The 17045-nt window shown below is 43.7% G+C and overlaps 1 protein-coding gene across 1 annotated transcript in view; it reads right to left on the bottom strand.

Annotated features, from left to right (window-relative positions):
• Positions 1-15085, bottom strand: part of REX1BD (required for excision 1-B domain containing) — a 65978-nt gene extending 50893 nt beyond the window's left edge. The window contains exon 1 of the mRNA XM_040322873.1: positions 14979-15085. Coding sequence (XP_040178807.1) covers positions 14979-14981 — 3 coding nt within the window. The 5' untranslated portion in view covers positions 14982-15085. The remainder of the gene's footprint in view (positions 1-14978) is intronic.
• Positions 15086-17045: the final 1960 nt, after the last annotated feature.

Below are 17045 nucleotides of genomic sequence, written 5' to 3'. Positions count from 1 at the left end.
TTAAATCCTCCCTGCCAGTGTTAAGTGGTTTGTCCCATCCAAGTAAACTGATGCATTCTGCTTGAGAGTTTGTGCTGTGACTTTCTGGCTGGATTACTAGATGAAAAGAGAAGCAAAAGGAAGGAAACTAACACAGCTATTACATCTAAGAATTGATAAGCTGTAATATAATAAATGTCTGATTCTGGGTTTAATGCTCCTTTAAAGGGGAGTTTCAACCTTTTTTATGTTTACTATAAGTCAGCAGCTACAAAAAGTGTAGCTGCTGGCTTTTAATAAACAGACACTTACCTGTTCCACGGTCCAGCGACGCAGCCGCCCGGAGCTTCGCTCATCTCCCCGCCCCCCCTCTCCGCCGACACCTCCATTCTAACTGTGTCAGCTTTCAGCTTCACGGGCAGGCACTCACTGCGCATGCGCAAGCAGCGCTGCGCTCCCTGAGTGGACAGGCAATTGCCTGGGACCTGTCACGTGTCCCAGGTGATCGCCTACAGGGAGGGGCCACCTAAAGCGATATGACGAGTCGCCTAAGCAGTCCCTGGGCGGAACGAAGAAGTGGGACAGGAAGTCCCACTCCTACTGGAGCCCCCCCCCCCCCCCAAAAAATGACATGCCAAATGTGGCATGTAAGGGGGCAAGGAGTGGTTTAAGCGGAAGTTCCACTTTTGGGTGGAACTCTGCTTTAAGATGAACTTGACTTGTGTCTTCAAAAAAAACAGAGCAAAAGTTTTTAAGAATCTACACTTTGTAAAACATAATGCAAAATAAAATATTATAAAGTAAAATATGCAATGCTTGTGTTCACTACGGAAAAGTACTGTATGGCGTAGTCAAGGGCATTGGAGGATGATGCAATGGGATTAGTAACTGTTATCCTTAGGACTCCATTGGGTGGTGTAGAACTGCCACATAGCTAAAGGGGGGAAATAAATAAATGAAGTTCATATGATGATATATAAATGTAATGTTACATTTTGTTTGTTGAAACTGTTCTTTTCCATTAATTTGTATGGAATTCATGACACTTGCACTTTTGAAAAATATGTTTTGCCTAAAACAACCAAAAGGAGAAAAACATGCATAATAATTTGGAGCAGTTATTTGTTCTACTGTGCAAAATGAATCATCACTGTCTGTGTTGTGTTTACTGGTGAACTTGGAGCTGATTTTTTTTTCTAGATGATTTTATGTTCTGTAATAACCTGCCCTTATTAAGATTTAGGATCACATCGTTTGGAGAAGATGAATCACACAATAGACACTGGTGTCCAAGCTAACCTAGCAATCTAAAGAAAAACCTACATCACCATCTACTGGTGTGCTACAGATATAATCCTTTTTCACGCACCATTTTTTAAACTGCAAATAATAATATAGATCTCTACATGTCTGTTTATCCTGACTTATGAAAAACTTGTCTTGTAACAATCTAATGGTGTTAAAATCTTGTATTTAAAGTGTTTAACACTTCATATTCCTGATATGTGCCTGCTGTACTATGTAAAAGTATCCTGCCCTCTTTGTATTGCTTTCTTTATGTGAAGTCCCTGGGGTTCCTGCTAGTTTCCTTGCTTTCCTATTAAAAACTGACCACACTAAGCAGGAGAACACATTGTGGTCAGTTTTTAGACATGCTGGGAATTCAGTGGGCTCTCCTTCAATGATCAGACTTGTCCTAGCACACCATTCACTGGGAAGCTCAGTGTGCTACTGCTTCTCCTCCCATCGGCTCTTATGCAGCTGAAAACAGTGGTGTGATTACCTTCCTTTTTTTTTTTTAAAGGGGAAAAAAATGTATCTTTTTTTTTTTTTATATATATATATATCTACACAAAAATGTTTTGTATTTCTATTTTAACCACTTGTATTGACAGGGCATTTTTCACTAACTTCCTGCCCAGGCCAATTTTCAGCTTTCAGCGCTGTAACATTTCAAATGACAATTGCACAATCACTCTGCCCCCAAATAGAGCTTTTTATTTGGTGGTATTTGATCACTTCTGCATTTAAAAAATGTTGTGCTATAAATAAAAATGAGCGACAATATTGAAAAAATATATTTTTTTTTTACTTTTTGCTATAATAAATATCCCCCCCAAAAAAATATGTTTTCCTCAGTTTAGGCCGATATCTCTTTTTAAGGATGTTCCAAACGGTTGATTTGGCCACAACTAAAGTTATTGCTATCTCTGATGGGTTTGTTTTGTTTTTTCAGCCTAATGATGGCTTGCTTAACTAATAGTGACAGCTCTTTGGATCTCATATTTTGAGTTGACAGCAACAGATTCCAAATGCAAATAGCACACTTGAAATTAACTCTTGAACATTTTGTATTGACCTTTTACGAAAATAAAAAATCGTTATTTGAAAATAAATTAACTCTTGACCTTTTATCTGCTCCTTGTCAATAGGATAATGAGGGAATAAAACACCTGGCCATGGAACAGCTGAGCAGCCAATTGTCCCATTACTGTTGGTCCCTTAAAAAGTGGAAGGCACATACAAACTGTCGCAATTTCTACACCGTTCACCTGATTTGGATGTAAATACCCTCAAATTAAAGAAGAAAGTCTGTAGTTAAAGAACATCTTGTTTGTTTCATTTCAAATCCATTGTGGTGGTGTATAGAGCCAAAAAGATTAGAATTGTGTAGATGTCCCAATATTTATGGACCTGACTGTATGTGGATTGGGCGGGTGTGCCTTTTTTTGACAGCTGTGAGCAGAGAATGGCTCTGCACTTGTTACAAGAAACAGGTAGTGGGCTGTATAAGGTATTTACTGGCAGAAAAAATGGGATTTTTGTACTCACCGTAAAATCCTTTTCTCTGAAGTTCATGGACGGACACAGCAGCATAATCTTGACATTAGGGTATTAGCCTTCTATCAGGAAAGCACTAGGCAGAAACATGTTAAAGTGTTAAAACAACCTCAAACTGTACAGTACCACCCAGGGGGCGGTCCCTCTGGGTACAACCCCTCTCCCTGCATCCAGCAGCTCAGTTCATTGAGTCTGTCCATGAACTTCAGAGAAAAGGTTTTTACGGTGAGTACAAAAATCGAATTTTCTCTTTCTTCATGGATGGACATAGCAGCATAATCTTGACATTAGGGACGTCCTCAAGCAGTTTTCAAAAAACGAGGGGTGGGAACAGCAATTAAACAAACTTCACCCAGAACAACCAAAGCTCCTCAACGGAGGAGTTGTAACCTAAAACAGCCACCTGCAAAACTTTGCGGCCGAAGCAAGCATCCGAAGATGCACTCACATCAACCTTGTAAGATTTAGTGAAGTTGTGAACGGACAACCAGGTCGCTGCCTTACACACCTGGGAAACAGAAACTTGATGTCGGAAAGACCAAGAGGCACCTATTGCCCTGGTTGAATGCGCCATGACAGGAAAGGGAGGCGCCCGCCCTTTTTGGGCATAAGCCTGAATCACAATCTGTCTGAACCACCTAGAGATGGTGGCCAACGAGACTGCCAGGCCCTTCTTAGGACCAACCACCGAAACAAGCAGCGAGTCCAACCTCCGGAACGGAGAAGAAGCAAATAGGTACACCCGCAGGGCTCAGACAAACATCCAAGGAATGTAAGGCAGCCTCTTTTGGATGCGACGGTCGAGGACACAAGGACGGAAGTACAATGTCCTCATTGAGATGAAAAGCCGAAACGAACTTAGGAAGAAAAGAAGGCATGCGGACGTATCACCGCCATATCCTTATGGAGGATGAGATAGGGAGCCTTGCAAGACAAGGCCGCCAGCTCAGAAACCCGTCTGACTGACATAATAGCCACCAAAAAGACCACCTTCTGAGAGAGCGTCAATAGGGGAATCTATAATGTTCTTAAACAAAGATTTCTGAAGTAACGAGAAGACCAGATTCAAGTACCACGGAGGTAGCAGTCGACAGACCGGAGGGGCCACATGTCGAACCCCCTTAACAAATGTACTCGCCATCGAGCGAGCCAGCAAGGGTCATTGAAAGAAGACAGCCAAGGCTAAATTCTGCCCCTTAATTGTACTTAAGGCAAGTTTTTGGTCCACTCTATGCTGTAGAAACAGCAGGACCCTGGAAATCGAATAGGCACGCGGACGCCACTTCATCTCCTCACACATAGTGATGTAAGCCTTCCACGTGCGATGATAAATCTTCCGAGAGGATGACTTCCGTGCCCTCAGCATTGTAAAAATTACTGAATCTGACAGGCCTCGGTCCCTTAACACCTGGATTTCAATAGCAATGCTGTAAAAGCCAGCGACTGTAAAGCATAATGAAGTATCGGACCTTGCGACAGAAGGTCCTCACGCATCGATAGACGCCAAGGAACATCCGCCACCAGCCGCACTAGGGACGCTGAGGACAATCTGGAGCAATTAGAATCATCGGAATACCCTCAGTCTGCACCCTGCGAAGTAGACGAGGGAGAAGCTTTAGCGGGGGAGGCATAAATTAGCTGATACTACCTCCACGGAGCCACCAATGCGTCTGTCGCGTCCGCCTAGGGATCTTTTGACCTGACCACAAACCTCAATACCTTCCAATTGAGTCGAGAAGCCAGGAGATCCACGTCTGGCGTGTCCCATCTCAGGCAAGGGAGTCGAAACACATCCGGGTGTAACGATCATTCTCCTTGGTCCAGCATCTGGTGACTTAGGTAGTCCGCTTGCCAGTTTTCTACGCCCAGGATGTATACGGCCGATAGAGCCGGGACGATCTGCTCTGCCCACTGCAGGATGTGAGCAACCTTGTTCCCCCTTGATGGTTGACATACGCCACCGCTGTGGCGTTGTCCGACTGAATCCTGACTGGACGCCCTTGTAGCCTATGTGACCATGTGGAGAGGCACTGCCTGATTGCCCTAAGTTCCAGTACATTGATCGGCAGGCGGATTCTTCCTGTGTCCAGCGTCCTTGTGTCGACTGAACACCCCAAACTCCCCCTCAACCGGTCAGGCTGGCGCCCGACGTGATCATTGTCCAGTGAAAGGGAAGGAACGACTTTCTAGACTGAAGGGCCGGAGATCTCAGCCACCAAACCAGGAAAGTCCTGACTAGTTGGCTCCCCCGGATTTGACAATCCAGGGACCACGGAGACTTGTCCCACTCGGACAGGATCTTCTTCTGCAAATGTTCCTGCTAGTCATACATTGGAAAATCAGCCACAATCGCTGTTTAGTTGATGTCTAATAGCTGTCGTATGGCCTCCATATGCCTATTTCTTGCCTGTTTGTTCAGGAAATCACATGGCAATTTAAGATCACAACTGCTGTGAAATCAATTTTACCAGCTTTAATAATAGTATAAATATGGTAAAAACTCAATTATTTACATCCCTCTGTAAATGACAGTTTTTTTTCTTGGTTTGCAAGTAATAACCTTAGACACATTTTGCAGATGTAATGAGCCATCAAATACAACAAATTAGACTAGCCGTATCGTTATGGTACACTGTAATCTAGAGGATGAGCTGGCTAGTAAGCTAAAGGACTGTCCTAATAGCATCATGGGCACCAGGGACAAAGTGATGCACTGTGACTCCTACCAGGGAGATGGTGAACTGCAGAGCGCCATGGCAAAAGGTGGGTTTGACTAAATATTGGAAGGGTAATTTGCTCCTGTAATGCTCTGTACACGCGATCGGAATTTCCAATGGGATAAAATCCGATGGAATTTTCCGGCGGAATTCCGTTCAACCTGTCTTGCATAAACACTGTCAGACCAATTTCCGATCGTCCAAAACGCAGTGACGTAAAACACTACAACGAACCAAGAAAAATGAAGTTCAATGCTTCAGAGCAAGCGTCGACTTGATTCTGAGCATGCGTGTTTTTTTCTCTGTTGGAGTTCCACACAGACGATCGGTATGTCCGATTGTTTTATTTATTCCCGATGGAAAAAAAAAACTTTTTCTATTCTTAAACTCCAACGGAAAGAAGTCCGATGGGGCCCACACGCGGTCGGAATATCCAATGAAAAAATCACGTCTGAGTTTTTTCATCGGGAATTCCAATTGTGTGTACAAGGCATAAGCGTTATAAGAAAAGAGTGCCTCCACTGAAGCTTTAATACCAAATCCTTGTTTCCATGACCCAATAGAGAGAGAAAGAGAGAGAGAGAGAGAGAGAGAGAGAGAGAGAGAGATCTTGACAGTATAAAACTAGGTGTCCTCCAGGTCATGCACTTAATTTAGGGAAAAATGGAGAAAGACAGAAAGCATGAAAGGATAGAAAAAAAAGAGAGAAAGAGGAAAAAGGGGAAAAAAATTGTAGAGTGCTCCTCTAGAACCTGCCCTGCACAGCTCCCCACCTGGCCGCACTTTTCAACACTAATGTACACACGATCGGACCTTTGTCTGACCAAATTCACATCGGAATTCCATCGGAGTAAAAGAGAACATGTTCTCTATGTAAACTCTGATGGAATTACTCCAATGGTGCATACACACGGTCGAAATTTCCAAAGGAAAAAGTCAGTCTGACCTTTTCCATCGGAAATTCCGATCGTGTGTACGGGGCTTTAGTGGTGCTGCTGCTTCTCCTCCTCCCTGCTGACAGGATTAGTGAGTGATGCTGCTGTCATGTCTAATTGCCAGCCTATGGTGGAAGAGCCTAATAAAAGATTATCATGGGGCCCCCATGCACCTGGGGCCCGTGGCCAGTGAGTTAAGACAGCCCTACGTCCATCCGATGGATAATGTCAAAGGAAACAACCGATCAAGCAGGTCAGAAAATCTATCCCAACTGCTAAGACAAGAGGGGCAGGCAGTGCTTGTATGTGCTTCTCATTTTCTCCTCCCTCTCTATTTCCACACATTTACTAGGTCAGTAGAGTTGACCTTTCATGCTTCTGGAGTGATCTACAGTGCTCATTGATTAAAAGCAACTGTAAATTATTGGTTCCAGACACAGGGTCCACCATGTCCTAGGCTGCGCCGCGACCTGCTGGAAACCTGTAAAAATTGCACAGTGATTGTGGACTTGGCACTGTACTATAGACATTACAGTCAGCTGAGGCAATCTCTGCCTGACAGCACAATTATATTTTGCACAGCAGCAGCAAGGTGACTGCCACAAAATACTGTCTGTGATTCAGCACCTGGCAATGAAAGGAGTAATCTCTGCACGACAGAAAAAGTGTAGTCCCAACCTCGTTGAGAAGAGAGCGGAAGCAGTCTGAGATTGTAAATCAATGCAGTACCAGTGCAGGGGGGAAGGTGGCATGGGGGTGTTAACAGCATTTCCACTGAATACCAATTGGGGGCTTTTATTATGGTCACTGACACCAATGTTTAGGGTTGTCATTGAGGCTACTACCACCAATGCAATGGGTTATTTCTGAGGACACTGAAACCAACGCTGGGGGTTACTATTAACCACTTCCATACAGGGCTGTTATACACACATCCCTACCAGGCCTATTCTGGCACTTCTCTCCTACATGTACAAATCATAATTTTTTTGCTAGAAAATTACGCAGAACCCCCAAACATTATATATGTTTTTTTAGCAGACACCCTAGGGAATAAAACGACGGTCATTGAAACGTTTTATCTTGCACGGTATTTACGCAATAATTTTTCAAACGCCTTTTTTTTTGGAAAAAAATAGTTTCATGAATTAAAAAAATAACAAAACAGTAAAGTTAGCCCAATTTTTTTGTAAAATATGAAAGATGATGTTACACAGAGTAAATAGATACCTAACATGTCACGCTTTAAAATTGCGCACACTCATGGAATGGCGCCAAACTTCGGTACTTAAAAATCTCCATAGGCAACGCTTTGAAATTTTTTACAGGTTACCAGTTTAGATTTACAGAGGAGATCTAGTGCTAGAATTGTTGCTGGCACTCTAACGCACGCGGCGATACCTCACATATGGTTTGTCGGCGGGACTTGCGTGTGCGTTCGCTTCTGCGCGGGAGCTACTGGGGACAGGGGCGTTAAAAAAAAAAATTATTTCTTTTTTTTTTTTTACATATTTATTTATTTTTTTACACTTTTTTATTTTTTTTATTATCACTTTTATTCCTATTACAAGGAATGTAAACATCCCTTGTAATAGGAATGTGTGACAGGTCCTCTTTATGGAGAGATGCAGGGTAAATAAGACCCCACATCTCTCCTCCAGGCCTGAAAGCATGAAATCGGTGAAAAAAAATTCACGATCTCATGCTTGCTGTTGCTTAGCAGCCGCAATTGCGGCTTTGTTTACTTATGGGGACCCGGGCGTGACGTCATCACATCGCGCCCGCCGACGATCATAGAGATGACTGGTGACCATCTGGTCACCAGTCATCTCTATGCTTCCTGCCAGCGCCGGACGATTCGTTCTCCGGGCCCCCGATGGCACGGGAGAGCCCGGAGAAGCACCGGATGGCGGCGGGAGGGGGGGGATGTCCCCTCCCGCCGCCTGTAAGAAAGATCTAGCGGCGGAACCGCCGCTATGATCGTTCTTACATTGTGCAGAATCGCCGGCACAAGAGAAGGATATCTGAATGATGCCTCTAGCTGCAGGCATCATTCAGATATCCACCCGCAAAGCCCAGGACGTCATATGACGTGCACCCGGATCGTTAGAGGTCCGTTGTGGACGTCATTTTACAATGGGCTGGTATGGAAGTGGTTAAGGTCACCTATACCAATGCCGGGGGTTATTATTGAGGTCAACGACACCAATGCTGGGGGTTATTATTGAGGTCAACGACACAAATGCAGGGGGTTATTATTGAGGTCAACGACACCAATGCTGGGGGTTATTATTGAGGTCAACGACACCAATGCTGGGGGTTATTATTGAGGTCAACGACACCAATGCTGGGGGTTATTATTGAGGTCAACGACACCAATGCTGGGGGTTATTATTGAGGTCAACGACACCAATGCTGGGGGTTATTATTGAGGTCAACGACACCAATGCTGGAGGTTATTATTGAAGTCAACAACACCAATGCTGGAGGTTATTATTGAGGTCAACAATACCAATGCAGGGGGTTATTATTGAGGTCAACGACACCAATTCTGTGGGTTATTATTGAGGTCACCAAGACTAATGCTGGAGGTAATTATTATGGTCACTGACCATAATGCTGGAGGTTATTATTATGGTCACTGACAATAATGCTGGAGGTTATTATTGCAGCCACTGACACCAATGCTGGGGATTATTATTGTGGTCACTGGCACAGATGCTGGGGGTTATTAATATATTCACTGACATCAATATTAGGGGTTATGAATACAGTCCCTGACAGCAATGCTGGGTTTCAGCATACTATACTTTATTTACTTTGAATAGTCACAAAGTGATATTCCATTCATGTCTTCGCTGTGTTGTGGCACAGCCACATTTAGGGGAATGAGTCACATTCGGCAGGCAGTGATGTCCACCAAGCATTACGGGGGGGATAATCTTTGTGGCTGCAGCATGTGTACACACCTGCATGTGGAGCATTTGGGGAAGGGGTTGGTAAAAACAACTACCCCTCCCTCCCCCAAACTGCAAGTGTAAATGAAAAATAAAGCCTTACTCTAAGGCTCCTTTCACACTGAAAGCGCCCCGGGTGCCGGCAGTAAAGCGCCACTATTTTTAGCGGCGCTTTACCATTGCTTTTAGTGGGTTAAAAGCGCCGCAAAGCACCGCTGCTTTGCCAACGGCACTGCCCATTCATTTCACAACTCCTAAAGCGCTGCAAAAAAGCTGCTGGCAGGACTTTTTTTGACGCCCTGCCAGCGCAGCGCCCCAGTGTGAAAGCATTTGGGCTTTCACACTGGGATTGCAGTTGAGGCTTATTTCAGGTGCTTTACAGGCACTATTTGTAGCGCTAAAACACCTGAAAAAAGCCTCCAGTGTGAAAGGGGTCTAACCAAAGTAAAAAAAAAAATTCCTTTAGTTCTACTTTAAAGGCTTTTACCGCTACAGGGCAGCAGCTGTGCACTGGATCACTTATATATACACGATTCCGTACTTCCAGGTAGGGGGCGCGCTTGCTTGCTGCCGGTGGCTTGCTTTTGCTGTGATTACACAGTGATGCCAGGTAATCAATGTCTCCTGCAGATCGTTAGGCAGAGACAGAACTGCGATCTGCCTATGTAAACAAGGCAGATCGCTGTTCTGACAGGTGAGAGATGGAGGTGGTATCTCTGCAAAGTGAATAAATTCCATCTCTTCCCCTAGTAAAAGCACCTCACACAGTATAGTAAAAAAAACAGGCTAGGCACACAGTTAACCCTTGGATCGTCCCTGATGTTAAAGTGGTTCTAAAGTCAGAAGTTTTTTTTTTATCCTAATGCAGGGTCCCCTGGATGTACTAAGTTATTACGAAACGGACGTAGGGTGGAGTGGCGTACTGACGTCACCTCGAGCTCCATACGATTCCCCATTAGAACGGGTGTCTGAGTTTTGTGTACCGGCCGGCACACCAGACTATAAGGCCTATTTGATCTGCAACATTGTAAGTGTATTACCAAACCTTTTAATAATTTTCTTTATACGTTTAATGCGGCACATCTATATATATTTTTATACATCGGTTATATCTGCTGATGATTCCTGTTCGCCATTGGATGAGTTACTGCCTAAGAATCGGATTTGTTTTGGGCTGTTGTAACGGCTACCCATGTAGTGTGAGGGTCTCAGCCGTTGGAGACGTCCTTTTCCCTGGCAAGCTGCGATATGCAGGTACCGCCGGTATATCCCATCGAACGCCCTTTCAAGAAACGAGACGTGCTACGTTTGCAGAGTCAAGCAGGACTGACTTTTAATGCCACATTTTTCCTCCTTATATCTGGTTACAAACTGTACAGAAACAAATGACACTCCCCCCCCCCACTCAGGGGGGGCTTCAATACACATACTTTGAAATAATGACATTCCCTTGAGCCAATCAGCCGCTAGCCGGTTTGGCTCCTAAACTTGGCTTGATCAGACAATAGAATTCAATTAACCTTTAAAACAATTATCACTCACACATAATCCCCATCAGCATACACCTCACAAGAGGCTGTTACCTACACAAAAGAGAGTTCTCATTAGCTATGCAAAGGGGACATTAGCATTCAGCAGTGAAAGAGACCCTTGTCCAATTAACCCTTTGAGCTCAGAATACAATGTGGTACATCCAATTGTGACAAGCCATGCAGTTCCTTGTAGTCCTCCCTGCATGAAGATTATAACTGTCCAGGCAGCATGCATATGTCCGTTACAGCTGTTTTCTGGAGTGAGAATCTTGATTACATGCACATAGTGATCCTCTGTAATAGGTAGTAGTTTTGGCTGATTGGTGGAGAATTCATCAAGTTTTGGACACCATAGTTATCAGCTTATGGACGTTTTGCACTGAGCACTGGTGTTCATTATTTGGTGTTCATTAATATTTATTATTTATGGACTATATTTTTTAGGGATTATTTTAAATTATATTCATTGGTTCTTATTAATTTCTTATTATTATTAATCAATTTATTTTTCACCAGATCATTACTTTTTAATTAAGGTAATTGATTTATTTATGTTAACTGACATAAGTTATTCATGAATTTATTACTAGCCTGGTATATAACATATATTTTTGGTGATTTATTTTTTCCCAATTTATTATTTATATCACATGGTTAGGGGGTCAGCGAGATTTATTTTTCTTTCCATGCTTTTTCTTGTATCTTTTGTTTACACGTTAATCGCAACTCCCAACTGAATAGCTACGACTTGGTCTTGGACTTGGCAGCTATTCTTCTTTTTTTCAATCACTTTTAGCGCAGTTTTCCAATTCTCCATATTTAGACAAAAAACCTTCTGTGTGTAGCAGCCCCCCTCAACCCCCTAATACTTACCTGATCTCCTCTCAATCCAGAGATGTTGCATGAGATTCTCTGCTGTCCAAGACTCTCCCTCCTTATTGTTGAGACAGCAGCAGGGCACCATTAGCTCAGCTCAGGTGCCCCAATAGCAAGCTGCTTGCTGTGGGGACAGGAGGGAGGGGCCAGGGGTGCCAGTGAGGGATCAGAGAAAAGGAGGACCTGGACTGCTCTGTACAAAAGCACTGCAAAGAACAGGTAAGTAGTATAACACGTTTGTTATTTTTTCAGTTTATTAAAAGTCAGCAGCTACAAAAAGTGTAGCTGCTGACTTTTAATAGATAGACACTCACCTGTCCCATGATCCAGCGATGCAGCCTCTCTCCTCTCCGCCGGCTACAACTGTGGGCACCCGGCTTAGCCAGGAGTGGGTACCTGTCAAAACTAGGTACCCACCCCACCCCCAAAAGGGGCATGTTTAGGGGTTAGGACTCCTTAAAGCTTGGAATTCCACTTTTGGGTGGAACGCCACTTTAAATAAAAAAAAATACACTTTAAAATCACTTTAATCCCCTTCCCAGCCAGTGTCATTAGTAGTTCCCAAAAAGTGCAAGTTAGCGTCAGAATGTCGCTGCTCATCACCATTACTAGTTTAAAGAAAAAAATTATCCCATAATTTGTACACGCTATAATGTTTGCGCAAACCGATCAATATAAGCTTATGGGGATTTTTTTACCAAAAATATGTAGCAGAATACATATTGGCCTAATTTATGAAAAAAAATATATATATTTTTTTATTAGATATTTTTAAAACAGAAAGTACATTTTTTTATTTGTTTTGTTTATAGCGCAAAAAATAAAAACCGCAGAGGTGATCAAATACCACCAAAAGAAAGATCTATTTATAGGAAAAAAAAACATTTGATTTGGGTACAGCATCACATTACTGCGCAATTGTCAGTTAACCTGTTTGGGCTAGTCAAAAAAAGACGACTGCAGTGCGGGCCTAAATTACCATCCTCCCGTGCATGAGCTGCCTGCGGGGGACGCTCTGTGATCAGTGGGCCGGATTCAGATACCTGAGCGTATCTGTCCGGCCGGCGTAACGTATCTTAGATACGTTACGCCGCTGTAACTTTGGGAGCAAGTTCTGTATTCAGAAAGAACTTGCGCTCCTATTTACGGCGGCGTAACGTATGTGTTGCGGCGTAAGGCCGCGTAATTCAAATGGGGATGTTGGGGGCGTGTTTTATATAAATTAGGCTTGACCCCGCGTATATTACATTTTTTTTGAACGGGGCATGCGCCGTTCGTGAAAACATCCCAGTGTGCATGCTTGAAAATCCGCCGCAAAACGTCATTGCTTTCGACGTGAACGTAAATTACGTCCAGCCGTATTCGCAAACGACTTACGCAAACGACGTAAAAAATTCAAAACTCGGCGCGGGAACGACGGCCATACTTAACATAGGATACGCCGCACATACCCCTCATATAGCAGGGGTAACTTTACGCCGGAAAAAGCCAAACGCAAACGACGTAAAAAAAAAAGCGCCGGGCGGTCGTTCGTTTCTGAATCGACGTAAATAGTAATTTGCATATTCCTTGCGTAAACAAACGGAAGCGCCACCTAGCGGCCAGCGTAAATATGCAGCCTAAGATCCGACACTTACACCTGTCGGATCTTAGGGATATCTATGCGTAACTGATTCTATGAATCAGTCGCATAGATACGACCAAGCGCACTCAGAGATACGACGGCGTATCAGGAGATACGCCGTCGTATCTCTTTCTGAATCTGACCCAGTGAGTCTACGTGACTCAGCTGATCACAGATTGGAGTAAGGGACCAATCCCCACCCCTTACCACATGATCATCTGTCAGCCAATGACAGCTGATCACGTGATGTAAACAGACCTGGTAATCGGCAATTTTTTTTCCCTCCCGTAGCCGATCACCAGCCTGTCAGGGGGACATTGGTCCCGAACACGGAGAGTCACTGCCGTCTCATCTGTACCCACCAGTGCCACCTGCCGGTGCCAATCAGTGCTACCTATCAATGCCCACCAGTGATGTGAATCAGTGCCGCCTTTTAGTCCCCATCAGTGCAGCCTCATCAACGAAGGAGAAAGATTTCCTGTTTGTAAAAACTTTTTTTTTTTTTCCAACATTTTTGGTCTTTTTTGTTTGTTCAGCAGTGGTGATTAAATACCACCAAAATAAAGCTCTATTTGTGTGAAATAAGATGATAAAAATGTTTTTTGGGTACAGCGTAGCATGACAAAGTGTGACAACGCTGAAAGCTGAAAATTGGCCTGGGCAGGAAGGGGGTGAAAGTGGCTGGTAGGCAAGTGGTTAAAGTAACATAGTGCCGTATCGCAAAAAAGGGCCTCATGAAGTCGGTAAGTCTTCCGGAGGGCAAGTGGTTAAACAATCTGATTATTCCATTCATGTTCTTACTCATAACAAACAATAGTCTTATGGCCCGTACACACGATCCAAAAATCGGAAAAAAAAACGCTTTCGAAGCGATCGTACGATAATCAGATCGTTGGTACACAGCTTTCGAGAGGCAATCACGGCGGATCATCTGATATTATCAGATCGGACAAGCATAAAAATGTTTACCAGATCGTATGATTTTCACTTAATCAGTACAATTGTCATCCAAAAGTACAATACAGATACAATACATTACAACAATTTTTTTATTCTGCCGTACGAGAATTTTCGTAACTTTCGTAATCACTCCATTTTAAAACGATCTGTTGTCCGATTTTCGGATTGTGTGTACGGGCCATTAGGGGGAGATTTACTAAAACTGGTACATTCACAGAATCAGGTGCAGCTCCGCAAAGAAATAAATCAGCTTCCAGGTTTTATTGTCAAAGCTTAATTGAAGAAGCTGATTAGCTGCCATGCCGACGCTGCACCAGATTCTGAGTGCACACGTTTTAGAAAATCTCCCCCTTAGGAAAACTGCCCACTGTTTTCTATATCAGCACTTTTTCACATACACTCCCATAGAATTCTCTAGTTAGCTGTAACTCCGTGCTATTACACGAGCTCCAGCTCCATACTATACAGAGAGCAGCTTCGTGAAAACAAAGTGCATGTCACTGACAAGGTAGGTTGTACATCACGCACGCCACACACACACCATACACAACACTCACCATTCTTAGCTATAATCTGCAGTTGGCACTGCGTCTGCTCTCATTACACAACATGAGAAGGAAACGCTTCCTGTACTCTGCTGTGGCTCACCAGCTCCTCCTAGTGTCTCGGAGGACTTGTAGCAACCAAACATCTCATGAACTAAAAGCTCTCTAATGACTTTATCTACAGAACCTACCCCCCCTGCTCAATAACACCATGATTCATATTGAAAATACTTGAGGTCCCATTCACACTTGGGGGTGTGGAATCGCCGCAGTTCTGCCCGCAATTCCAAATTGCATGACAATCGCTGCAAAACATGCAGCTCCCATGTTTGGGTGCAATTAACCCCTTCCATACAGTGCATTTTCACCCCCTTCCTGCCCAGACCAATTTTTAGTTTTCAGCGCTGTTGCACTTTGAATGACAATTGCGTGGTCATGCTGCAACACTGTACCCAAACTAAATCTTTATGTCCCCCCCCCCCCCCACAAATAGAGCTTTCGTTTGGTGGTATTTGATCATCTCTGCGGTTTTTATTTTTTGCGCTATAAACAAAAGAAGAGCGACAATCTTTAAAAAAAACATAATATATTTTACTTTTTTATTTAATAAATATCACAATTTAAAAAATAAAAAAAAATCCTCAGTTTAGGCCGATACGTATTCTTCTACATATTTCTGGTAAAAAAAAATCGCAATAATCATATATTGATTGGTTTGCGCAAAAGTTATAGCGTCTACAAAATAGGTGATAGATTTATGGCATTTTTTTTTTATAAATTTTTTTACTAGTATTGGCGGCGATTTGCGATTTTTTACTGTGACCGTGACATTGCGGCGAACACATCGGACACTTTTGACACGTTTTTGGGACCATTCACATTTATACAGCGATTAATGCTATAAATATGCATTGATTACTGTGTAAATGTGACTTGCAGGGAAGGGGTTAACCACTAGGGGGCGCTGAAGGGGTTAATAAGTTCCCTAAGGTGTGTTCTAACTGTAGGGGGGAGGGGACTCTCAAGAGGAGGAGACCGATGTGTGTTCCCTTGTACTGGGAACACACATTGGTATCCTCACCGCTGACAGAAGGTGGATCTGTGTGTTTACACACACAGATCCACACTCCTGTCGTGATTACCGGCAATCGCGGGCACCCGCGCCGGGTCACAAACGCTGCCGCGCGCGCCCTAGGTCGCCGGGAACACAGGACGTCATATGACATCCACCAGGATCGGCGAGGGGTTCCTGCCGCCGTCATTTCCCTATGGCGCGGTATGGAAGCGGTTAATGAAAGGCACCCCAAACGTGGTGAGATTTTGCCACAATCATGGCAAAATGAGCCTTTCAAAATCTCATGAAGCTTGTCGCCCCCCAAAAAAAGAGCAGGGGCTTCTTTTGGGTGATAAACGTACATAGAAGTGAATGGGCTGCTCTGTGCACGCCATGCAGAATCGCACGTAAATCGCCCACACAAAATCACGAGCGTGAACCCACTACGCAGAGTGTGAATAGGGACTAATATCGAAATTAAACACAATCAACTGATCAAATGTATATATTTCTGTTAATATTAAAATAATGCTTAAAGGTGGTGAGGATAAACGTCACAATCTCGCCTCTTCCAATCACAGAACGTCTTCCATTCATTGAAAAGAACTGCAAGACTTTTTCAGAATGGATGACCAGCAGAGTGAGCGACCTGCTTTGATCTCAGTGCTGAATGCTCAAGCTACAACTCTGATGCCGCGTACACATGATCAGATTTTCCGTCGACGTACAACACTATGACGAGCCGAGAAAATGAAGTACAATGCTTTCGAACATGCGTCGAGGTGTTTCCGAGCATGCGTCAGAATTTTACGTGTCGGAATTGCTACAGATGATCGGATTTTCCGTCGGAAAATTTTAGAACCTGCTCTCAATCTTTTGTTGGCGGAAATTCCGACAGCAGAAGTCCGATGGAGCATACACACGGTCGGAATTTCCGTTCAAAAGCTCACATCGGACTTTTGCTGTTGGAATTTTCGATGGTGTGTATGGGGCATAAGGCTCCATTCACAACATGGTGTTCCGTT

This window comes from Rana temporaria, chromosome 1 (genome assembly GCF_905171775.1).
Source record: "Rana temporaria chromosome 1, aRanTem1.1, whole genome shotgun sequence".
Taxonomy (NCBI): Eukaryota; Metazoa; Chordata; class Amphibia; order Anura; family Ranidae; genus Rana; species Rana temporaria.
The sequence above is the reverse complement of the archived record's forward strand: the minus strand, read 5'-3'. Positions and strand labels throughout refer to the sequence as shown.